Source organism: Opisthocomus hoazin, chromosome 6 (genome assembly GCF_030867145.1).
Source record: "Opisthocomus hoazin isolate bOpiHoa1 chromosome 6, bOpiHoa1.hap1, whole genome shotgun sequence".
NCBI classification, from domain to species: domain Eukaryota; kingdom Metazoa; phylum Chordata; class Aves; order Opisthocomiformes; family Opisthocomidae; genus Opisthocomus; species Opisthocomus hoazin.
The window spans coordinates 78,124,107-78,150,086 of record NC_134419.1 but is presented as its reverse complement, the minus strand read 5'-3'; the positions used below and the strand labels follow the sequence as shown (position 1 = coordinate 78,150,086).

General features: G+C 46.7%; 1 protein-coding gene across 5 annotated transcripts in view; it reads right to left on the bottom strand.

Moving 5' to 3' along the window:
* Window positions 1-460: 460 nt before the first annotated feature.
* The window catches only part of PTPRE (protein tyrosine phosphatase receptor type E), a 106,868-nt gene continuing 81,348 nt past the window's right edge, over window positions 461-25,980 (bottom strand). For all 5 annotated transcript variants that reach the window (XM_075423924.1, XM_075423926.1, XM_075423927.1 and 2 more), the window contains exons 6-20: window positions 22,771-22,861; window positions 22,171-22,247; window positions 22,015-22,051; window positions 21,091-21,188; window positions 19,932-20,051; window positions 17,396-17,556; window positions 14,065-14,200; window positions 12,748-12,897; window positions 10,391-10,484; window positions 9,492-9,568; window positions 8,405-8,539; window positions 7,480-7,605; window positions 5,901-6,061; window positions 4,927-5,062; window positions 461-3,511 (exon numbers count right to left, since the gene is read on the bottom strand). In XM_075423924.1, the coding sequence (XP_075280039.1) occupies window positions 3,437-3,511; window positions 4,927-5,062; window positions 5,901-6,061; window positions 7,480-7,605; window positions 8,405-8,539; window positions 9,492-9,568; window positions 10,391-10,484; window positions 12,748-12,897; window positions 14,065-14,200; window positions 17,396-17,556; window positions 19,932-20,051; window positions 21,091-21,188; window positions 22,015-22,051; window positions 22,171-22,247; window positions 22,771-22,861 (1,674 nt within the window). In that variant the 3' untranslated portion in view covers window positions 461-3,436. The remainder of the gene's footprint in view (window positions 3,512-4,926; window positions 5,063-5,900; window positions 6,062-7,479; window positions 7,606-8,404; window positions 8,540-9,491; window positions 9,569-10,390; window positions 10,485-12,747; window positions 12,898-14,064; window positions 14,201-17,395; window positions 17,557-19,931; window positions 20,052-21,090; window positions 21,189-22,014; window positions 22,052-22,170; window positions 22,248-22,770; window positions 22,862-25,980) is intronic.

Sequence of the window (25,980 nt, the reverse complement as noted above, 5' to 3'; positions counted from 1 at the left end):
CCGTTTCGTGAAACCCCGTCCCCCCCGGAGACCAAACCCCGCTCGTGCACCCCACAGACGTAAGGCAGCACGGCGCTGGGCCCCCGGCTCCCCTCGCCGGAGGAGAAACAGCTGCCAGGACTTGGAATCACCCCATTTCTACTCAAAAGGGAAGGCTGCAATGGGACGAGCGTGCCAAAGCTCTGCCTTCCCAGGTCTTACTTGTTAATTTGTTTGGGAAGACGTTGCCTTTCCGTCACCACCGTCAGTTTATCTGCATTTTATATGCACGACGCTTCCGCTCCGACAGGAATCAGAACATTACTTCCAAACAGCTTCAGATAAGCACTGCAAAATTATTTCCCTGAATAATGGATTTCAACTCCTTTAGAATACTTGATTTAAATGAACACACAGTGCAGGAATGAAATTAAAAGATTTAAAGAAAGTAATGCAGTTTGAGAATAAAAGCAAAACTTCATTCTTGCATCAGAATGTATTAGATCTTGCAATTTGCATATACAAATAATTCAGCAACGTTCACCGGCATTAAAAACACAGCGAGATCAAATTATAAATGTAATAAAAGAAAATAATAATAGCTGAAACTGTATAATACATACATATATTATAAAGATTTGACAAATTAAATACAATTTGGTTATACAGAAAAGTTGCAATAACTTTACATTACAATGGTACGAGGGAAATGAAAACATTTCCAAATACTGAACACAGGTGGTCAGGCTCATTTTAAAAGTTTAAAAAACTGATACGTAAAAATACCCTAAAAACCACTGGTAATTACAGTATGCATTCTTCATTAAGGCCCAATTCAGCAAAGCACTTAAGGGATTGCTGCAGGAACAAAGAACCTACGGGTGCTTAAATGTTTTGTGGAGGTGATGTTGTAAAGCGAATGCTTAAATGCTCAGGTGAACTGGAACCTATCTTAGCACATGAAAACAGTCAAGTCACACAGTGACCAAAACCACACACCGATCAGAATGTACGACTTCCAATCAACCATTTGGCATCTTAAAGTAATTCCATGCAACAGAGGAAAATCTGAAAGAAAATTCGTATTTATCTAGATCGAGATACAGCTCCCCAGCTCCCAGGCTGCCGCAACCAGCAGTCCAGTGACTGAACACGAGAACTGGAAAGCAAGCTTTTCAAACTATAAAAGAAGTCATGATGCAGCCATATTTGTGACTTCTGAAATATATTACAGGTATTTCTGTTTCCTCCTAGATACCTTACTATAGTTAGCAAGTAAAATCTTGAGTACCCCCTCAGCATCTGATGCTTCAGCTGAGCTCCATCCCACTGCCTGCTGCCTGGCAGCTCTGAATCCGCGCTTTTGTCTGAGGGACCCACGCGGCTGCCCAACAGACAAACTCCGTTTCACACGCAGGCTAAAGGTCCTGACGCTGGGATCCAGCGGGGCCACAAAGCACGCTTCTTCGGAAAACGGGGGGAACTGCTTTGCATTGTTTCCTATCCTCACCTAACCTCTCTGAGTCTCCCTGCGCTACAAAGGATCATACCGAAAACCCCACTGTATTGGCTTCCCTACGGAATTTATCTGATGGCTTCTTAAAGTTTGATCAAATTTCAACACGCAGTTGTAATGTAAACTTACTTAGCATTCATTTTCATTACTCAACGCCTTCTGCAGCTTGAGTGTATCTTCTCATAGCAACGCACAACAAAGGTTTATTCTTTAAACAATCTTTTTTAAGTGCATAATTTACTGTACAAATAAATACACAAGTGCATCGATGGGAAGACAAGAAGCAGTAAATGGCGGCGCTCAGAACAGTGTGCTTAGAAATTTCTAAACTGCGCCTTTCCCGGTCAGCACGAAATGAAAGGAGAGGCCTGAACACCTTCCCGTTCCCTTGCCGCGGTACCAAGTATAATGCCATTTGTCACTGGGAATGAAAAATGGTCATGGGATAACATAGTGCAAGAGCAATAGCGAAATGGTCAGTGTAAGCCGCTTATTTTAAATAAGGCCTTTATGTTTGCATTGAAAAACCCCAACCAACCGGACAAGAGAGACCTATTGCATATTAGTTATGTAATTAAAGTACATACTTGCATACTTTGTGCTCATTAATTCATATATGCATTTTAAGGAGTGGAAAAGATATACTTTTTAATTGTTCAACATTCGAATGCCCTCTGGTTTTTGGATTTTCTAATCCCCGAGCTTATCCTGTTCAGGGCTACGATAAAGACTTCTAAACTTCATTTCACCAATGACATTATCAGTAGTACTTTCATTAAAAATATATCTATATACACAATCTTACACCCCTTTTAAATAAAGGAAGAATTCCTTTTTTGATAACATATATGGGAGGATAAGAACATAGAGGAGATTTTGCTACAACGCTTAATGTTGCTAGCGTTACACTGTTAGTAAAATGTTTTTTCAAAATTTTAGCAAATACTGTTAATTATTCTGTTGAATCTCATCAAAGATTAAGAGTTCATCTTCATCTCATTCACCTTTTCTCAAATAAGTGCTAAATTATGAACGTGTGTATAGAGAAGCTTTATATCCATTTCTGACAAGGGCTATAAAGCCTCTTCAAGTCGACAAGTTCAGGTTCTGCAAAATATACTCTTCTGATATGCAAAATATTCTCAAAATAGTGGTAAACTCACATTATTGTCTTTCTAAATTGATTTAAGCTGGTGTAATAGTTAGGAAAGAACAAAATAAATGGACTTTGAAAGCTGCATTAAATCAAACATTCACATCTGTACTTACACTGATTATATCTTATTGACAGTAAGACTCAAAATAGAACTGCCATCAGCCTGGAGGCTCTTAAAAACAGACTTTAAAAGCAGTTCTATTTTTCCGTTGGACTGTACATGATTACACATGAAGGGCCACACTCTGCTACCTTCACCACTAACAGCACTTCACTCGCAGTTGCCTTCAGTGAGACCATCTGTGAAATAAATTACAAGTAAGCGCGAGCAGCTTCTCAGAACGTGTCCCCAGATCAACATCTCTCTTCATAGTGAAGGACAGTTTGTGGCCAAAACACATGGAGTTTAAACGTATGTACCACAATACACTTTTTTTTTTAGTATGAAATGTAAATCACGTGTAAAGTTTCAAGATTTGGGAGCTAATATTATTAATAAATATTTATAAGTGGAAAATTCAAAGAAATAGACCCTAAAGAATTAATTTACTGTTATTTAGAATAAAGATTTCTGTGCCATCTTATAGTGATATACTGTATATGAACATTATACTTCGCTTTAGAAGATATTTATATTTAAGAAATAACTTTATACAGCAAATGCAACTTTTAGAGCAAACACAAGGTCGTATTTACAGTAAAGTCAGCAATCAAAATGACATGGAATAAATTAACAGAATGTACAACTATTTATACAGACAAACTAAAAAATAAGGCAGGAATTTTCATTTGAAATTAGCGTAATCAGAAAATATGTCGATGAAATCTTGTACCACTCTGTAGCAGAATTCATACTGTTCCTGAAAAACAATAAAAAGAGATCAAAAGCTGCTTTGGTTGCATCGTACGATTACATTGGAGAAAACCATACGTATGCAAATCTTAGCGGTAAATGCAGCACGTTCTGACGTGGACCCTTACTTGGACCGGTAGCTGAGGACCGGTCTGTTCTGATTTGTATTTATGTGGTTTTTTTTTTAAATAAAAGCAATGGCACATCACTCTTTTGTCAAATACAGGCTTTTTCAGTTAAAATGACTTCCTTAAGGCTTCCTAGGTGATGGTTCTCAAACGGAATCAGTTCTCAGACCTGTCTTCTCATCTCAATTTTGCAGCTTGCTGTGCCTGGCTGCCACCCGGCTGACGCTGAAGCAGGCAGCTCCTGCTCCCGGGGAGCCTGGCTCTGCGACTTTGGGCTCCATCTTCTGAGCTTGAAATGTAACTGTAAACGTACAGAGCACTAAGAAACCTCTACATTTAATTGTCTGAAATGGAGTTCCCCTCGCAAAGGCCGTCCACAACGTGTTCAGCCACTGCCTACGTCAGCCCGCTGGCTCGTCCTCTGCAGCCCGAAGGCGGGACACATCCTGGTCCGCTACGCAGTGTGCTGGGTGTGCTGGACTACAGAATCTGCGACAACGCTGGTAACAAACGCAACTGGCATCTGAACTCACTCCTGCCGGAAAGCAGAGTTTAGCAGCAGCCTTTCCGCAGGCTCGGCTGGGACTATCCGTGGCAATGACACCCTTAACCAACGTCACAAAATCACAGAGCCAGAACCCCAAAAGAAATCGTTCATCCCTGTCTCGGCATGATGGCAGATAATCCGATTCTACTTTGTCAACCCCTTTCTTCCTATCTGTAGCACAGAGAAAACATCTGCCTGAAAAAGGTGTTTTGGGATAATTGTTTCTAAAGAAGTTTCAAATTACTGTATGGAAGCTGCTAGCAAAATACAAAACATCAGCATTCTAATGTATTTTCCGATAATAAGTCTCACAAAAACCTTTTTATTGTTTATGCCACAGGGAAAAGTGTCTGGACCGAGCTTCATACATTACTTGTAGATGACTTCAAAGAAGTCAAAGACATTCTCCCTCAGTGATCAACTGCAAGCCAATTTAAGAAAGAACAACTGATACACAGCTGAAAAGGCATTTACTTCACATGTTTGGTCACCTGCAACACTCAACAGATCTTGGTTTAACTGTATCCAGTTCCTAAAGGCACAGAATGTTTAGCCAAGTCGCATTTTTAGAAATGCTACAAAAAAGAAAAACCCTGTAAAAATACAGATTTCTGATAATACCTTGTACATACACAGCTTTCATACATAATTTATTTCAACCTGCAAAAAAACCCTTTGTTCTCCTCCCACAAGAGTATTTACAAACACACCTCCTTTGACAAAGATCCGGATGGTTAAATATCATACCAGTGTTTGCACCATATGTGGCCTTTGCAGTCTTAAGCTCTTCACAGCTTGAAACACATCCAAGAGCCCTTCAGCCTTCACTCGCTCCAGAATATTGCTGAGTGCGATGAATGTACCTGTTCTTCCAGCGCCGGCACTGCAACGCAAACACGCTTGCTTGACATACAGGAGGATTCAAATGTTAGAAATAATAGTGACACAGAATCTCCAAATACTACTATTAGCCAACTTCTGCTCATTTTTTGTGCTTAGTTCGTCAGCTCAGCTATGCTAGCAGGGAGACAGAATTAGTGGAAATTAGCTCGGAGCCGGGCTGGAACCGCTAAAGGCTCGCTGCCGACAGCTTCTGGACGGAGGTGGGAGATGCCAAGCTGGCTGCTTCCCCAAAGTGGAAACCTGGCACAGGACAAATCTATATTCTAGTTCTCATGTACCGAGTCACACGCGAGCTACCTCTCTGCATTCATGCAAACATTGTTTTCTCTGTCCTCTCAGCTCTCACATCTGCCTTCAAGGACAGGAGTACGTTTTGCCTTCAGCTTAGATGAGGGATAGATTTTATTCTCCTGACGGTTTGTAAAAACCAACAGCGTTTTGGTCTTGACAGAACGTTTGAGCGCTGCATTGGCGGGGCGTGCTACACATCACTACATAAACCTACGGCTCTACTTTCCCCATCACGGCGCTTAGCAAAACTCAGGTGCAAAATTAAAACACCACACGTGAATAATGCACTTATTTACTCCCAGCCACTCCGTGTATGCTAATTTAGCAAAAGACAAGTCACAAATCCTCTACGTCACCCTAGTTTTTTTTCTTTTCCTATCTTTTTCTTGTGTTTCTTAATTTTTTATTTATTTTTTAAAGGATGCAGACTACCCCCTCACGAAGAAAACCTGCCGCAAAAGCAACCAGACTGGAGAACCAGCAAGCCGGCTCCCTAGCCAACGGTGGGAAGGGGAGGCGATCCCTACCTGCAGTGCACCGTGATCGGGTGGTTGCCCGTTTGCTGCTGCTGCTTCTGGACAGCTGCAATCAGGTCGATCATCCCTTTCCCTTCGGCAGGAATCCCGATTTCTGGCCACCCGTGGAAATGGAACTGCCGAACGAGCCTGCTCTGCTTCTCCTGGTTACCCTGCATGCAGGAAAACAACAGATTTACCCAGCTGTTACTTCAGACTGGAAACACACTTCTCACCTTCGACATCAGTAGCATAAATTTTCCCCCCCTGTAGCAGAGGTTCTCAGCCTGCTCCATCACATATTGGCGATGCAACAGCTCAGACAGTTCTGCTCCCGAGTCCCCCATCCGCCGTGCTGACAGTTAGCCCCCACAATTCTCCTTTTGATCTGCACAGCTGTTTCACCTGGGTGGTACCAAGGACACACTGAAAGATTCTTCGTCCTGAGTACCGACGGTTGAAAGCTCTCCTCTCGCGTGGGCCAAACGCAAGGAGCCACCGAAACAGCCCGATCCACGAACCGCGCCCAGCTTCGCGCAACACCACCCTCGACAAGCGTTTGCCTCGTCTTTACGCACACTGAGCAAAAGCACCCGAAAAGTTCAAAGAGGTATCCACACCGTGCTGGCGCGGTTAGCTCTAGACAGCTTGGGATGCACAAAGACTCCTCACTGTAACCACCCTGAAATTTTTTCCCGCTGCTTCCCAGGACTGTGTTACAACAGCGGGCAGATGCAACATTGATATCCCGGCAGTTTTACTGCGTCTCATCGACTGTCGCAAGCCGCAGAGAGTCGAAAGCCCCAGCTCCCCGCTGATGCGAGGTGCTTTCAGCGCGTCCACCACAGGGACAGCTGGTGTCCTTTAGGCTACTGGAGAGTCTCCAGCGGAGGGCTACGAGGATGGTGAGGGGACTGGAGCATCTCCCCTACGAGGAGAGGCTGAGGGAGCTGGGCTTGTTCAGCCTGGAGAAGAGAAGGCTGAGAGGGGACCTTAGAAATGCCTATAAATATCTGCAGGGTGGGTGTCAGGAGGACGGGGCCAGACTCTTTCCAGTGGTGCCCAGTGACAGGACAAGGGGCAATGGGCACAAACTGAAGCAGAGGAAGCTCCAGCTGAACATGAGGAACAACTTCTTCCCTCTGAGGGTGACGGAGCCCTGGCCCAGGCTGCCCAGGGAGGCTGTGGAGTCTCCTTCTCTGGAGATATTCCAGACCCGCCTGGACACGGTGCTGTGCAGCCTGCTGTGGGTGACCCTGCTTGGGCAGGGGGTTGGGCTGGGGGATCCCAGAGGTCCCTGCCAGCCCCGACCATGCTGGGATTTATGTACTAAGCGTTAAAAAAAAAACAAAAAAAACCAACCAAAACTCCACACCCCACTTTGATCAAGGCCACGTTTTACTGACCAGAATTTTCATGGGGTTTTAAGCAAAAGAAGTTTCATCTAAGCTTCCCCTCGACTGATACAACGTCGGATGTTGATTAACCACATCTGTCTTTAGATTCTTTAGAAATTCCAGCCTTTAAGTTACATGCTGATATTTGCCAACGCCTTCAAATGCAAAAAGCCTCAGGGCGTGTAGAAGCGTACCTGGCTGTAGGTGACGAGGAAGTCTCTGACGCTTATGGCATCTAGCAGACTGTCGTGCTTTATCTCCACCGTGATCTCTCCGTGAGTTACGGAGCCCTCCGATGGCCAGTACTGGCAGCATTTTTCCTGCAAAATCGAGACAGAACTGTAAACGTTTCTGCGATTTTTTCCCAGCTATCTACGTTGTCATGAATCTCTGACACAGGAGGTGACATACAGCATAATAAATGTGTTCTGAACACTTTATAATGAAAAGGCTAATAACCAAGAACACAGTAGTAAAGTATTTTTATAATATCAGCTATTAAGATGAAAAGGGCTTAGGAGTCATAGATGGCAAATACTGCATTAAACCAGGTTAGAATAAAATATGTAACTCCTGAAAGCAACACAGTGTCACTAAAAAGCCTCCCAAAACCAACAACAAAAACCATTTCACAGCACTAAAACACCCTGGTTGCAGCATCGAACCCTGACTCTTCAAACCACAGCACACAGAGGTTTCCAGGACTCTCTTCGTTAGTTAATGATGCACTGGGAGAGGTTCAGAGTAAGACACTGGACCTTACACTGGCAGAACTGGGAGGGAAGATTCCATAAAAGCTTTGTCCAGCTGTTCCCAAATCCCATGCTGCTGGTTCCATCTCAGGCATCCCGATAAAATTTGTGCTTTTAATGTGAACTGGGCCCTCTCGCAAAGCATCATTTTCAGTAGTTTTGTTGGGTTTTCAGACAACTCAAGCGAAAGCAGCAACCCTGGCCCACACCAAATAACGAAGCAAGCGCTCATTTTGGGGAAGGCACAAAAATCTCACGTCACTAGAATTTGCAGGCAACAAATAATTTATCTAACATTAATGCTCATATTTTAGAGGTGTCGACAGCAAGCGCTTGGCTCTGGAGCTGGCGGCCGCAGGACACATACCTGCTCCCTCTCTTGAACTTCGGTGAGCATAACGATGGTGTGGCACTTCCACTCCCACACCATCCGCCAGAAATCCTCCACCGTGTGCGGGAGCGGTCCCTGCGTGGCAATGAAGTAATCCTTCTGGCGATAGCCCTGCGGAGAGACAGCAGGACGCGCTCACGTCGCGAGCGAGGAGGGACCGGACGGGTGGTGGTGGTCGGAGAGGAGATGGCTCCTTCGAGCGGGGCTTCCCGGGGCCGCTCGACGGCGCGATGGTTTATGCCAACCTGGCGACACCCAGCCCGCCCCATTCTCGCTGCTTGCCAGAAACGCAGGAAAAAATCCCCCATATTCACAATCCCGAGTTCTATTTTATGGCTTTTTACAGTCACGGCTGAAGGGATGAGATTCTGCAGTCACAGGTACCTGAAAGGACTTCTCAACGAGATTTCCATAACAACTGCAGCTATAAGCTTTACTACAGAACTAACAATTAATTCAATTTTTGAGCTATGGCTCTATTTACATGCTGATGTGATCTCCACGGCTGTAGTATCCACACTCCTCAATCGCTAATGGGCTTTTACTGCTTAAGGATATAATTAATTCTCGTATTTAAATAAAAACAAGACACAGCAGAAGGTGTCACCCTGGCTCCAGCAGGAATAAAGGTAGGAACTGATGCGGGTCTGCCCTGTTAAACCCTGGCTGCCAAACACTACCACAGCCTTTCCTCATGCTGAACCTGGACTTTTCCCTTTCCTAATAAGAGCAGATATTTACATCCGTTAACCTGAATGCAGATAATGGAATTGTTGGACGTTAGTTCTATAGCTAACCTGTTTTGCTGCCTGTTTGTTAGAATTTAATAAAAGCCTTTGTTTATCAATCTCACAGCAAGAAGAATGTTTAAATTACCCAACCATTTAAACCGAAATTGAAAACACCAGATATGAAATGCATTTGGAAACTCACAAGTGAAACCCAAACAAAAAAGCTCATGTTCTTCGTAAACCAAGTTGAGTGTGTCTCTTCGAAAAGACTTATCAGCAACAGCAAAATATCTGACTTGCAATTTGAATACATGGAAATTTCTGATACGTACATCTATGAAGGAAGCGTTGATGTAGTCTGTGTACTCTTGCCCTCTTTTCATTGACAGAATCACTCTGTTGAAATCATCTGGGGGAAAAAGAAAAAGCAGCCTGGTCTTACTTTTGCTAACTGTAGGTTGACCGTCCCACTCTTACATTCGCGAGAGGACAAAATCAAGACAAGCTTTTCTCTGAGAGCCAGAGATCTCATCCGGGGTCCAGGCAGCGCGTGGAGGAGGGTGCTGGTTTTTCCACTGCTGTTTTTCCTCTCCCAGAGGACACAGCCAGAAAGGTCTGGAACTTTCCTTTTCAGGTGCAAACACTGCGGGGCTGCTCCAGGCCACGCAAGCGGTCACACAGAAAATGCAGTGATTTAAAAGGTGAAACTGCTGAATTATTTAATTTAGTCCTGAAAAATACCTGATCATAAGATATTTTACATTGGTAAAGTAAAAAACCATCCATTAAATTGTTTGCAGACACTTTCTGTGGGCGTTACACTGCCTAAGGAGAAGATAGCACTGCTTGTATTATCGGGTTCTCTAGAAACTTTGGAGCAGTCGTGCCTGCGGAGAGGACAACACCAAGGCGACGGCTAACGGAAACACCCAAAAAAGTGTTCTAGCTAAAAACGAAGCAAACCCCAAAACTACCACGCTGGACACTACAACAGCTTTGGAAAGGATTTGAATTTCACAGGCAGAGACGTTAAAACTTTTTCTCTTTGAGACATTCGCAGTCCTTATTTGCAGAATTCCAGTTTCCAAACCCGGGCAGGGCCGCTGTCCTTGCGTTCTCCCCACAGAGCTGAGCTCTGCTACGAGGTGCGCTGGTGTCAGCACAGAGGTGCCCTCAGGGCAACCGGGTATTCGTAGCGCTTGTTTCTCTACATAAAAAGTTGACCTCTTACATGGGATGATCTGGATGACTCTCGCTTTCTTCATGTTGGCGGGAAGATTGCCGGTTCTCATGTTTTCTTTCATTATCCGAACGTTTGTCAGCTTCTGCAATAAAACACAGAAATGAGGGTGAGGACTCGGCGGGACGGAAGCGGTTCTCGCTCACCGTACCCTGCACCCAGAGGGTTCTGAAGTGACTCCATCGGGTACAAAACAGCAGCACAGCCAAAGCAAGACCAGCTTGTCACAAAAGTCACTTAATTATATTTTATAGACAGGACAACGAAGAATAAGTCATGTCATTTTTTCATACTGGTAAATATTTAAGAATCTGAACACACAACCAGAGCATATCAATAAAGTTTAAGGGCAATACCATGACAGCAGATTTTAACCTGTTGGGTTTTTTCAGTTTTGGTGTTTTAAAGATGCCTGTGGACAGCCCGAGCGCGGCTTTCAGCAGCACGGCAGTATCCGTTCCCTTTGCAAAGCTCCAAGTTCCTTAAAGGTGACATTTGGAAATTCAGTTCCGTAAAATCAGCTGCTTTTGAAAATACCTTTTCATAAAAAGTTCTGCGTGCCATTTTACAGCATTAAGTTTTATTTTTGCCTTTCCCACCTTTCCTAAGCGGAGGCAGACGGAGCAGCACGCCGCCCGCCGCAGCAGCCCCCGATGGGGAGAGCTGCCAACAGCCTTCTCGTTTCCACCCTGTTCCCAGGTGCCAAAAAACTCTGTCACAGACTTCACTTCCTTCACATTCAGATTCATTTCGTTCCTCTCACCATGATCAAAATCCGTTCAGAGCATTAAGAGCCTGCTCCCTCGGTCCCGGACGGTGCCTTCCCCGCGGCAACCACCCGCTGCCCGGCCGAGCAAGGTCACCCCGGCTCAGGGACCGCCGCGCACCAACTCCTGCACCTTGGCTCAAAACCCCAGCTTCAACGTTTTCAAGCTTTTCCGAGCGAAGGGACCCATGTTCCTTATTATTTATTCCGTATGCCCCGACAGCATTCCCAGGACACGGAAGGCAAACACTGCTCTTGCCCCAGCACTTTATTTATAGTACGGATCACACACCCGCAAGATTGTGCAAGGCAACACAACAACAACAGGCTGCTTCTGCTGGGGTGGCACTTCTCAGACAGCAGTCATAGCTACGCAGTTGCATGTCAGCAGCTATTTAATGTAAATTCAATTTAAATTAAAATTAATTCAATTTTCAAACTGCAAGCAGATTTTCAGGCATGTATTTACCATGTACTGAGTTCCAGGAGCACATCCCAGTTCCAGTAAAATCTCTAGTACTGCCAATAAACAATTAAAAAGAAATGCCTACCCGCTGAGAAATCACTTTTCAGCTGCCCTCTAACACTGTTCAGCAGAGTTTATGCCAGGGGGTCTCATACCGGGTACAACACGGCTCTGCCGGGGCTTTTTTGGTGCACGCGGGCTCAGTGCTCCTGGGCCATCTCAGTGCTTTTCAGAACACACAGCAGAACTAAACGTTGAGCTCTGCGCTTTACTGCAGCACTGCTGGCACAGCGGGCAGCAAAAACAAACTTGGGAATTCTGGAAATAGTAGACCAGTCAGCGTTCTCACTTGCCTCCTTCCCTCGGACGGACCAATCCTTGTGAGTTCTGAACTTGTCGCTATATCATCAGACTTATTTTTATGTCATTTTTTTTTTACCAGCTCCTAATTTCCGATGAAATTAATCATTTCAAGGCAACAGAGACTCTAGTTAATACCTATATGTCATTTAATGCTTTAGATCTATATATAGAATAAGTATTTTGGCACAGCAGAAGTCATAGAGAAGTTCTAACTATTTCCTCAGGACCACAAAGTCCACGTTAAACAAAGGTCACAACCAACCAGCATGACTGCTTGCTGCGTTTGGGGTTCTCCACTAAACAGAAATGACTTTTTTCCTTTTCTTTCTTGACAGGTCTGGATATTCAGCACAAGCTGCATACGTTCTCTGCAATCCCCTCTGCCGCCAGTCCTCACGGAGTTAACAAGCCCTCTGAGATGCAAATTAGGTGCACGTATCCCACCTCCCTCTTCCAGCATTATCTGATCAGGCATCTTGTACCAGACTGAAAGAATAATTCCTTTTTTCTTCTATAAACAAACAGAAGGCATATAGGAAAAGGTCCGAGCACCGCTGCAGCTTTGAACGAGCGTTTGCAGAACAGGATGTTAAGCAAGGCCCCATTCACCGACTCCGCAGCAAGCACAAAATCAAACCAGCTGCTCCGTTTTGACGGACCTTCTCCTTTAAGGTCACACTCTCCCTGCTTTTGAAGTGTCTTTTCGGCCTGAGTGCTTCCACGCTTAGAAACCCAACAGCCTTTCGTACTTACTTTAAATTCTTCCTCCAGCCCAATTTTGACGAGGTTTGGGGCCGCGTTGTGCGATGTCTGTAGATGTTTTTCTAAGGATGACACATCCAGCTCCGTGTCACCGTAGAGGTAGTATTCAAGTAAGGCTTGGTAAATGAAGGAGTATTGCATCTGGAACCGGGACAGAACAGCCGTATGAGCATACTGCAAAGCAAGGAAGTGGAACCCTGAATTCTGGCACTTCCATCTATCTCCTTTGGCACACAATAATAAATTTTAATAAATTAATAAATTCTCAAAATAGCCCTTAAGCTAGAACTGAGTTTGCCTGTTACATCGCTTAAATTCTCTAAGATTTCATGCTCTCGTGCAGGAGGAAACCTGGACACGATACCTAAAGATAACGTGCCTTATGGTGGTCCTCACATGCCTCTATCTTCTTCTCCAACCCCACCCTTCTTACCAAGCTTTGTTCATTTCCCAGTTACCCAGGTGTGCAACAGAACGGGACATACTGGGATGCACATCAGAGTGGAAATCACAGAATCACAGAATAGTAGGGGTTGGAAGGGACCTCTGTGGGTCACCCAGTCCAACCCCCCTGCCGAAGCAGGGTCACCCAGAGCAGGCTGCACAGGACCTTGTCCAGGCGGGTCTGGAATATCTCCAGAGAAGGAGACTCCACAACCTCCCTGGGCAGCCTGTTCCAGTGCTCTGTCACCCTCAGAGGGAAGAAGTTCTTCCTCATGTTCAGACGGAACTTCCTGTGCCTCAGTTTGTGCCCATTGCCCCTTGTCCTGTCACTGGGCACCACTGAAAAGAGCTTGGCCCCATCCTCCTGACACCCACCCTTCAGATATTTGTAGGTATTTATAAGGTCCCCTCGCAGCCTTCTCTTCTTCAGGCTGAACAAGCCCAGTTCCCTCAACCTCTCCTCGTAGGGGAGATGTTCCAGTCCCCTCACCATCCTCGTAGCCCTCCGCTGGACTCTCTCCAGTAGCTCTTCATCTTTCTTGAACTGGGGAGCCCAGCACTGGACACAGTACTCCAGATGAGGCCTCACCAGGGCAGTGTAGAGGGGAAGGAGAACCTCCCTCGTCCTGCTGGCCACACTCTTCTTGATGCACCCCAGGATCCCATTGGCTTTCTTGGCAGCCAGGGCACACTGCTGGCTCATGGTTAACCTGTCACCCACCAGGACACCCAGGTCCCTCTCCGCAGAGCTGCTCTCCAGCAGGTCCACCCCAAGCCTGTACTGGTGCATGAGGTTGTAATGCACAAGCGTATTCTTTTTTGACCGTGAAAAGATGTAACTTCAACCGATTAAAGCCCACTTACGTCAGTCTGAACCATCTGCGGCCGCTGATTGCGGATTCTTGAAACAAACTCAAACACGTCGACTTTCTGTTCCGCGTGCATCATGTCTATTATGGCATCTATAACGATAAAGGTGCCCGTGCGGCCCACACCAGCGCTTCAGAAGGAAACAACAACAAGCGAACAAACATCTCAGTTGAATTGCTGGGTCTGCAGGGACTGCTACAGCAATCGCACAGGTCCAGCTTGTGCCAGTTACACTGGAGCGAAATGCTCCCTGTGAAAAACCCAATGTCATTTTTTTATTTTAGCAATGACAGCAACAAAAAGCTAAGTTTTAAACATAAAAAGTCACCCTTTAACAGCTCTGAAAAGGTAAGATCAAAATTATATTAGAAAAGAACTTTGGAAAAAAAAAATCTGCTTGACCAGGTACAATAATTCAGTGTAAGATGGTATTTTAATTTTTTTTTCGTGATTTCTGCTCTTTTCTGCACGGCTGCTGTCACTTGCCAATTAGATAATAGTTACTTGTTGTGAGTTCTACGCTTCCTAACGCTATCATCCCGAAAGACTTTATTTTTTTTAATATCTATCCTTCCATGGCCGCGAGAGGGAGCACGATCGTCAGGAATGAGCCCGCTCCAGCGACTCCCGGCTCTCCCTTCCCGAGGAAAAGGGCACGGCATCCTGGGCCAGGCAGGCAGGGCTCTCCTCCACCCTCCCGGCAGCTGACTTCGTACCGCAGCTGCTGCAGCGGCCCCAGACACCTGCTGAAACGCGACAAAAACCTGTCCCCTATCCCAGCGTGCCCGAAGATACCATCCATTTCCAGCCAGGAAACATCAGGTTTTAAACAGCAGCAGAAAAAAATGATTGCATGAATAATAAGACTCAGCTTATGTGCAGGCACGCGAACTTGCAACAGCAAACGCTACGTGAAGGCAAAGCCCCCGAGCCCTCCTCTCCCAGAGGTCTGGAGGGACGATGGAGACAGGCAGACCCCACCAAAACTTCACCCAATGCCTTCCTGGTGAACAAGCCCACTACAACCTTCAGCCTCCAAATCCCTTTGTGTCCCACCATCGGTCTGGCAGGCTCCTCTTCAGCCTCCAAATCCCTTTGTGTCCCACCATCAGTCTGGCAGGCTCCTCTTCAGCCTCCAAATCCCTTTGTGTCCCACCATCTGTCTGGCAGGCTCCTCTTCAGCCTCCAAACCCCTCTGTGTCCCACCATCAGTCTGGCAGGCTCCCCACTCTCCTCTCCCAGCCACGTCCCCATGGCCCCTCTGCGGCCACTGACCGCGGGCCACCACAGCGTCCACCCCACGGTGGCCAAGGCTCCCTGCCCTCTCGCTTCCTTTCATTCACATTTGACCTCTGCCACCACGGATGAGTCCACCTCGAGTCCTATGGTCTCGCCTCTCAGTTTAGCGAGATTTTCCCTCTTCCTGACGTGTGCTGGAAACCACCTCTGGGCACGGGACACTCATTGACAGTCCACACTTGTCCTTCATCGCCCAGTCCTGGGAGCTTCTACCCACCCAGCCCCACACTCACCCTGTCCCTCGCTTCTCTCCCCTTTGCGGATTCCACCCCTTTTTACACATCCTTGTCCTCCCCCGTTACTTCAGATCTGCACTCAATTCAATAATCCTTCAATCCTTCACGTCTGCCTTGGAAGTCCCCTGATTCTGTCCACCCTTCACCTGCTCTAGGGTGTCCCTTACTCAGCCTTTCCTCAACGCAGCGCTCTGCTCACCGAAGAAATGTATTTCTGAAAAATTCTGGGGGAAAAAAATTGGCAGGACACCCCCCCACACACCTTTTATCTGCAATTCCTTACTTCCAAACACCGAATTAGCCCTTTACTAACTTCCAAAAAAATTCCAATTGAGTGTTTTTTTGCTCAGAATGACTGGGTGATATTTTATAAACGCTCACTAAAAACGGACGGTTACTCACTATCACTGAGTTTCCCTTTCCTTTTTTCAACAATTCAGTAGTGTCATATCCTGAACCGTAACGGAAATTAAGTGTCACCTCTCTTGTTCTGTATTTCTAAAGCAGGCTGCAGTACTGCTCTAGCCCCCCGCGCTGACACGTAACGGTGCTACTGCGTTCTCTTGGACCATTACATTTAAATTTCTGCAGATTTTTATTAAGATATTTTGTATTTTCCTTTATTTTGTCTTTAGTCCTGCTGATTAAACTAAGTACAGAATTTCCTACTGGTGCAAAATAAAGCTCAAATCCAATACGAGTCTCCACAGAACTTCGTGGCAAAAAAACATTGTGGGTTTCTCCAAGGAAAGACTACGTGAGGCTACTAAAATATATTTTTTTCCATTTAAAACTTTTCTTTAAGCCTCTTATAGATGACACCTGGGAGAGAAGATGAATCCTAGCAAGGGAAGGTCTGGATGGAAACGAAGAAAGGAAAAGGCTGGCTTGGTCAGGACAAACCTGCTCTTTTTCAGTAGTACACACTTCAAGGACTCTTGGAGAGTATTTGCAGTTGCCCGACACAAGCAAGCGGAAAAGAAACAAATACGTGGATCTACAACCATTTCCTTAAAAACAAACCCCAGAGAGACAAAGCTGCTATTTTTTCTTTTCATTCCAGCCTTGCTATGATAATTGCTCCCAAAAAGACACTTCTTGCTGAGTTCTGAGCTTACAGTTGCTATAGAGATTGCAATTATTCTTTTAAAAGTGATTTGGAGTTTGTTTGTGGTTTCATTAACAAAGATTTCAAACCGCTGTGCACCAGCCTTCAGCAGCAGGAAGCTCGTGTGTGTGTGTGGCCGAGGGAGGGGGAATCGGTTCCGTACCGGCACGCAGTACATTGTTCAAACTGCAGCATTTAAGTCTCTTCAATGCCAGTCTTTATTCAAAACTTTCCAGGCATTTAGTGGATAATTTACATAGCAAACTGCAATTTTATTGTGGGAGAAGTGGAGGATGAATTCTCAGCGGAGCATTTAGTGGCAAAGGCCGCAGATTTGTATTGCAAGTCTGTTTTTCTGACAAAGAACATATTGACATCAAACACTGGCTATCACTCCTGGATAAGAAAAAAAACAAACCAACAACTTCTGCTTGGGAATTAAAGTGACAGCAGGGACAGATCTTTTGAAATTGTTTTTACCCTGGGCTCTCAAAAAGCTTAGCACATTATTGCCCTTCATATATATATATATATATATAAAATATATGTATGTGTTCATATATATACATAAATACACACACAAACTTCATAGCCTATTAGCAGAAAATGAACATTTAGCCTTGGTACTCTACACCTACCTTCAGGCCAAGCTAAGAGCAGGACTTGCAGAGCACATACGTACCTACAGTGAACCACAATGGGTCCACCATGGGCAGGGTTCAACGTTTTGACTTTTTTCAGGAATTTCAGCATCCCAATAGGCGTGAAAGGCACCCCGAAATCAGGCCAGCTGGTAAAGTGAAGCTGCGTAACGAGCCTTGGAGCTTTACAACCATCGTGAAGCTGCAGGGAACACACAGACTCTGAGTCTGACATCTCATTTTTCCATGCAAAGATTTATAAACAAACTGCTGTGGTTATTTATGACTTTAATTCCTGCAACACTTAGAGCCTGACTGAAGGACTAGAAGTTTACAGCGTACGTAAAATATAAACACAGAGTAAAATTACCATATATTATTAGAATGCATCTTTGCAGTGAAAACTGGAATAATCCCAGGACAGGATTGCAAAGAGTATGACTCGCAATTTATGCTAATAATGGATTAAAAAAAGTCCTCGCCACACTTCTTTTAGCAGCCTCAGATGAGGCTCTCAGAACTCAGCCCAAATATTCCGGACCTGCGTCGCTGTGAGACGCCAAGCGCCAGCTTTAGCCGTATCGCGTATGAATAACGTGAGCAGGGCGACACCTCCGATGGTCAGCAACCAGCAGGTTCACGCTCTGCCTGCTCTTCAAGGACGAAAGAGAAGAGGCTACAGCAGCAAGGACTCGGCATCGTTTCGCCCGCATCCACTAACCACAACCTATCCTTCGGGTTAGAAAGCGTTCCTTGTCTCACAGGCTTTCAGTCCGTTAGCCAAGGTCATGGCCATTCAGCCAAACTGGAGAAAGCCAACTGGTTTTGTCAGGTTGCCTTGTCTCCGTCGACGGATAACCAAACCCTGCAAACACATACTCTGCAGCAGAGATCAACAAGTGAAGGGCAGCCAAGTCCGGTCGTCACCCTCCTGGCCCGTCAGCTTATCCAAGGTGCGCCCATCTCTGTCCCATTCCTCCTTTCCCTTTCCGAGCAGAGTTCTTCTGAGCATCCTTATCACAGAATCACAGAAGCACAGAATCCCAGCATGGTGGGGGTTGGCAGGGACCTCTGTGGGTCACCCAGCCCAATCCCCCTGCCAAAGCAGGGTCACCCAGAGCAGGCTGCACAGCACCGCGTCCAGGCGGGTCTGGAATATCTCCAGAGAAGGAGACTCCACAGCCTCCCAAGGCAGCCTGGGCCAGGGCTCCGTCACCCTCAGAGGGAAGAAGTTCTTCCTCGTGTTCAGCTGGAGCTTCCTCTGCTTCAGTTTGTGCCCATTGCCCCTTGTCCTGTCGCTGGGCACCACTGGGAAGAGTCTGGCCCCATCCTCCTGACACCCACCCTGCAGATATTTATAAACATTTATGAGGTCCCCTCGCAGCCTTCCCTTCTTCAGGCTGACCAAGCCCAGCTCCCTCAGCCTCTCCTCGCAGGAGAGATGCTCCAGCCCCTTCATCATCTTTGTAGCCCTTATCAGCGCTGCCTCATCAGCGATCGCCAGTCACACCCAGGCGAGCTGCACGCTCTGGCAGCAGAGGCTGCTTCACAGCGGGGAATCCGTAACTCTGAATGAACCCACCCGTGTTCTGCGGGGTTCTGCGCTCTCCATGTAGCTCTGCACAGCTCTGCGTGGTTTATCCCCGCTCACCAGCCCACACTGCCTTCAGTCTTCCATCTGAACTTGACGGTCGCTGCACTACGAGCACGGCAGCCCTCCCTTTGGGGGTGAGGATCTCTAGCAATTTGCTCCCGTACAAGGCTGCGCGCTGTGGACAAGAGCAAAGCCATCCCCACCACCTCTCTCCCGATCCAAAGCTCTTCCTTGTGCCAGAGACCAGGACACAACAGCAACCAAGCTGGAATGCTGGCTGACATCGGCCAACTAAGACCCATAGACTACTCCAAATACCCAAGCATATCCAAACTCACTCCTTTATTCATCTATGCCATTTGTCATAGAATCACAGAATGTTTTGGGTTGGAAGGGACCTTAAAGATCATCTGGTTCCAACCCCCCAGCCATGAGCAGGGACATCTTCCACCAGACCAGGCTGCTCAGAGCTCCATCCAGCCTGGCCTTGAACACTGCAAGGGAGGGGGCAGCCACAGCTTCTCTGGGCAACCTGTGCCAGGGCCTCACCACCCTCATGGGGAAGAATTTCTTCCTAATATCTAATCATAATCTGCCCTCTTTTAGCTTAGAGCTGTTCCCCCTTGTCCTATCACTACACACCCTTGTGAAGTCCTCTCGTTTTGTCCCCAAAAAGGTCACGACACTGCTCCTGTGCTCCCTCCCCGACAGTCACAAGGAAGGATTTTCTGTGGCCCTTGGCTACAGGTGAGAAGAAAAACGAGCAGAACCTCTTGCAATCCATGAAACAGCAGCGGGAGCAGTGTCTGCTGGCCCACGGAGCTTGCTCACCCGCCCAGGAGAGGTGCCACACACCTTCCACGATCTGCAAGCACCTTTAACGAACTCCTGCATTTCTTTGAAGCAATTGCAACTACTGACATTGAACCAATTTGCTTTAAAAATGAAAAGGAAGAGCCAGTAAGGGCATCACTGTTAGTTACCGACTGCACGCAGAACTTGCGGATGGTGTAGTCCACCAGAACGATGCAGTCTTCCACCGACACGCGGATACTCCCGTACGTCCAGCACCCCTGGTCCGGCCAATACTGGTAACATTTTTCCTGTACAGACACACAGTGAGTTTTATTTCATTTCTTTCGCTGTTGGTCGCTCATAAAACAACGCAGATATTTGAAAATAGTGCGCATCAGCATGCAGAGGAGTTTCTCACCTGGCACACTACAGCTTTAACACTGTGCTGGTGCTACTGCTGCTCAAATTTCTGCAGAGGAGGTGAGAACACCTTCGAAGTTGCTTTTTAACCTAGCCAGACCTAAACAGCTTTTGTTTTGGTTTGGTTTTTTTGTCAGGGGGTGCCTAACTGTGGGGACCCTGATGTCTTGGCTCTGTTTTTAAGCTTTAGGTGCAGTCACCAGGGAAACAAGGTCCGGTTCCTGGACACATGTTTTTGAGGACTTCAGGTATTTCAAATAAGGATGCAGCACGCTCAGCGTGGCAAACTGTCCCCCAGGGGAAAAGAAAATAATTTAAAAGCATCTTTTATGTTTCTGATAGTACATTTCCTTAACGTTTTAACTTAGCTTCTCCAGTCTGCGAAGCGGGAATGAAGTTAAAGCGTTTCAGGCTTGCTGGGTGCGTCGCAGCATGTGGCCAGCACACGTAGAAAGTCTGGCGCAACGGGGGGAGCGAGACGCGCACGAGGAGGGACGGGGCCAGGAAGGAATGGCATCGCTCTCACGAGAAAACAGTGTTCTTCTTTAATTGTTACATGCATGTGCCAGAAAGAATTCTGAAGCCTAACTCTCAGAAAAATGAATAAAGTTTTTATCGTCATTTCCGACCAAACCCACCCACAAGCACAGCCTTATGCCGGGACAAAAACACAGGCACGAGAAATTGCCTTTGGCTACGGGCTACGCAGGACAAAGTCAGCTATGGGAACTTTTTCCTTGAGATCTACGCCTATAAATTTATACTTTGGAGATGAAAATGACATTAATGAGCAGGAAGGCAGACGTGCTAACGGGACCTGGAGAAGGAAGTGGTCAGAAAGGCGACTGGGCAGACGCCGAGCAGCCACGACCGCTTCTGGAGCACACTCTCGTCGAGACATCCCGGAGCAAACTGAAAGCTCTTTACCTCTTTTCTTTCTTTCAGGTTGGTTAACATGACGATGATGGCCGACTTCTGCTCCCATATCATCCTCCAGAAATCATTCACTGTTTCTTGCTTCGGTCCTGCGGACGGAACACGGCTTTGCTCAGGAGGGCTGACGGAGACCAGCGTGAACACCCCCTGCCCCAGCGCGCCGGGTGCCCACCCAGATCCCTGCTTAGGACAGACCGCTCAGGTTTTGAATCCGCCACATATTTCCTAAAAATAAATATACCGTATTTTCTTCTACACGATCGTATGCACTCAAATCTACATTTCTAGCAGTTGCTTCCTCTCTTGAAGTATTATTACTGCTCTTTTGGGTGGGCTATGGCAGGAGCATTGTCTGGGGCTTCTACTCTGCAGCCCCCCCCCCACGCCAAGGTCCCGTGGCAGCTCGGGCTGGGCAGGACAGGAGCATTTCAGCAGGGCGGGGGCACCCATAGCTTTGTGTCTGGGATTGCGGCGACAAAGCTCCCCAAATTTACAACTAAATACAGCATAAGAATTCATGTGAAAATGCTAATTTCTGTCTCAGGATCGCTTAGACAGACTGTATTATCAGGAGACTTCATTTTTCAACCCCCCCAGTATGTAGATGAATAAAAAAAGAGAAGCTAAGCAGGGGTGGAGGAGAGCAGGTGAGCCTCTGCTCAGAGCACGACCTGCGGGTCTTAAGGCAGTGGGTTACAGAATCACAGAATGGTAGGGGTTGGAAGGGACCTCTGTGGGTCATCTAGTCCAACCCTCCCTACCTCACGCTCACTTTAATTTTGTTTAAACTGTAAGCTCTAAATCCCACCTCACATTTGGCCACCACTGGCAGCTGAAAATAACCTTTAAAACACGTCTGAAATTAAATATGTCTGGCCATAAGATGTACAGAATAGAGAAATGAGACTAAATTACCTTGCGCTGCTATAAATTTATTCTTTTCTTTATAACCCTATGGAAATAAAGATCATAGCAGTTAGAAGATGAAATGCCAATGCACGCTAGTGGAACAACACTTATTTAATTCACAAAGTTTGCCGTTTGGCCGACAATGGAAAATTGTCAACTTACATCTATATACGAGGCATTAATGTAGTCTGAAAGTGGGACTCCATCGATTTGGGTCAAAATCACTCTGGAATGATCATCTGGAAGTAAACACATCACGAGCACGTTTGCGTGTGAATCAGCCCGGAATCCATTCCTGCCTTGCTAGCAGCAGGCCAGGCCAAGCACGCCCTTCCCAACCAGCTCTCTCTGCATTGCCCCTCGTTCGCACCAAGAAGCTCTCCCCAAACATCTTGCTTTGCTCCCAGGTCACTGGGACTGCAGCTCTGCAATACGGGAAGCCAAACTTCGCCATATTTGATTGCCCAAAAACTAACCCGAGGCACTAAAATATCCACCTGCCACAGTGCAATTTGGTAGCAGCCCGTCAGAGCGACGGCGTTACAGCGCAGCACCCGATAGCCACGACAGGAAAACCTGCCAGGAGATGGTCAACGCCAGAGACACGCCATGGCAAAGCAGGTTTCGCATGAACAACATCTGAGGAACCTTTGTGACCAGTGAAATTACACTACGTGAACGTTACCAGCAAATGAACATTATTACCAGCAAGCTCAGTGCCAGAGTTAATTGTCGGATTTAAAAGAAAAAGTAATGTCTCACATGGCAGGATGTTGGGATATCTGTTTTTCTCCCTGTTCTCTTCCTTATTTGCCATTTCAAATGTTCCCTGAACATATCCAGGTGTTAATGACTGGAAAAAAAAAAAAATACAACAGTCAATGTGTTAGAAAACAGCTAATTATTGTCTATGCATAGCTTGGGGAAAATCTGCATTTATACATCTCGCCTTGCATCCAACAGGATTAAACATATTCTGGTTTTTTTCGCTATAACTTTCATTACTCTATAACAGGAAACCACGTCCTGGCAGATATCGCTACAGAAAACGAGTTCAGCAGTTTTTGAAAAATAAGTAAATTTTCCACCAGAGATGGCAGTTATTTAGGAAATTGTTAAACTCTGAGCCGCTGCTTTCAGCTGCCATCTGCCGCGGTGATTCACAGCGCCGTGACCCAGCCGCGCCGATCCGCCGCGCCCTCCGGCTCGGCTCCGACAGCTACTTTTAGCAATAACAGTTGGTTCAATAACATAAATAGAGTTTGATTGTTAAGAGCTCACTGCTAAGAACATTAAATATCAGGATCTCGCCGAGATCCACAGGTGAGGGCCCAACGCTAGCAGAAAGGGAGGAAGAAAAAAAAAAAAATCCCAATTTTTCAACGCTGAAAGTTGCTGTACGAGCAGAAGTCAAATTCTGCAAGTGATCAGCAAGATCGAAGACTGCAGATAAATTTAGTCAAGCTTAAAAAAAAAAAAGAAAAAGCAGTCTTGCAGAGCAATCAAATGAAAGGAAGAAACAGAGAGGAAGAGGGTGAAGATGAGAATAAGGAGGTGGAGCCCCTCCATCTCCAGGCAGAAGCTGCTGAGATACCACCACGGGGCCATGCGGCTGAGCTCGGGCTGCGCCAGGAGCCTGGGGCAAGGCGAGAGTCGGAAAAGGCATCGTTCGTCAAGAGATGCAGCACAAGGCTCCCGCCCCGCGCTTTTAGCTGCCCCTCACCGCGAATGGCACGACTGAGAATCGAGCTTCATCAAGTTTCTCGTATTGAACTCCTAAAAACGCCTGTGTCAGCACGTTGGATCCCACCGGGGTAAAACCCCAGCGGTTTGGGAACGCACAACCACCTTCTCCCACCCTCCTTCCACAGCCCAGTCTGAATCACAGAGAGGAAGGGAAAAAAATGGTAAGCGACCGTACAGGTCGCAGCGACTATCTCTGCTTGCCTGGCAGAGAGCAGGGCCTGGAATTTCCCTGTACGAGCAGCGATCCGTGTTGTCAGGGTGACCTAGGACAGAAGTGGGGGTACTGGGAGGACTTCTCCTCCACCACAGAGGGAACAGCAACTTGCATTTGTGGGTTTGGTTGGGGTTTTTTTTTTCATATATCACATCAACTTGTGAATGTAAGTAAAAGACAGGAGAGAGAAGGTTAAAAAAAATAGAGCTGAAAAAGAAAGCTGCTTTTAGCAAACTGTTAAATTCCTTATTTGAATGAAGACCATGTTTTTGCTAATTAAAATACATTTACGATTTAGAAAACACAGAAACTTAATTTGTTTTGCGCAAGAAGAAATAATTAGCACTTCAAGCACGATTTCTTCGAACTCTGAAAGTCAGGCAACAAATTCCCAATAAACAGTCATCCAAGTTCTGCATCTTCATGCGAAAAACACATGAAAAGCAATTATCTCTGGGAAAACAATCCCTCCATTCCCTGCTCCACACTCCTGCAAGGCCCCAACGTCTCCCTGTAAGCCTCCAAACGCCACGCCGCCCTGCTCGAAGCGGGGTTTGGACCCCAGAGCAAGGACAGGGCCCGGTTCACTGCTCCCACCCATCGTCGGCGCGGAGGATGTGATTCATCAGGGGTGCACTCCATCACGTCCTCTCCATCACCCCACGACTCACGAGGAACTGATGAGTCTCATCTGCTGCCACCGCAGCCTCCTCTGCTTCGCAGGAATCCCGGAATCTCTCGACTTTTCCGAGAGGCTCCACCTACCCCAGCATCACCGCTTTTTCTCTTTTTTTTTTTGTTCACTACATGAACCAGAGGGACGTCTTAAGTCAAAATTAAAATCTCAAAATCCAATTCTTAGAGGAAAGTTCTCAGCCAATAATCTGAAAATCAAAGCAATAAACCAGCCATCATAACTTCAAACATCCAGTTCATCTATGGATGGCACACAGAGGTAAAGGCCCACACACAAAGGAATACGGTGTTTTTTTCCTTCTTTTTTTCCCTTTTTCTTCTGTTTAGAAAGAACACGCTCTTCCAGGTGCTCTATGCTCACAAAGAAAACACAGAATAAAATGATGAAGCAACCGAGGGTAGAAGGAGTCGCTGCTATTTTGGTTAGTGTACAAGTGCAACAAGGGCAAGGTACTTCTTCAGGGTGACGTAGGCTTTAAGGATAAAATCAAAAGTATTGCAGAACACCGTTAGGCACACAAATTGAAGAGAAAAACCCTTTCTGTCTGTTGCGTTTCTTTATCTATCAGTGCTTCTCTGTTTTTCTTTTCAGCAGAAAAATCACTTGGGCCCTAACCTCTCTGGCTGGTGCGAGCCCCTGCTCACCACTGGCTCACAGGATCCGCCATTTTCGGCCTAAATCCATTCCAAACTCACAGCGGAGACCGCGTACGTGCGTTGCTGGAGACGCCTGACCCCCTGGCACGTCGGACCAGGCTGTGTGAGGCGAACACGGCAGCGGGCAGAGATCCCCCAGCGCATCCCCAGCCCAGGGCTGCGGTCAGGGTCCCCCATGGCTCAGCTGTGCCCGCCCAATGGCTTGGCAAGGGGGAAAGCTTTGGACCCATCCAAAAACCACAGGATTCGGCAGCTACGGCTTCGAGGGGCAGCCAGAGGTGTCACCTCAGCTGGTGGGAGGATGGAGCCGAGTTCAGGGCCTCCCCGTGCTGGGGGATGCTCTGAAGGAGAGGACATCGCCAGATGTCTGTGCTGAAGGGTCCTGATTTCTCAGCCCCTTTCCTTCCAGCTTGCCAGCGTTCCTGGTTTGTGCTACAATATCAATCACTCTGATTTTCAACTCTCTTCCACCTTTTCTTCCCCTCTCAGGCCTGAGCCAACAGCTCACATATCCACGCGAGCGGCCACAGGAGATGCAGCGAGGAAAAAAGCCCACGTCAAGCATCAGGCAGACCTCCTGCACCATCACCGCTCAGACTGCTCATTTTTGGGGACCGGACCCCGCTCCTCAGACTCGGCGCCTGCGTGCAGACAGAAAC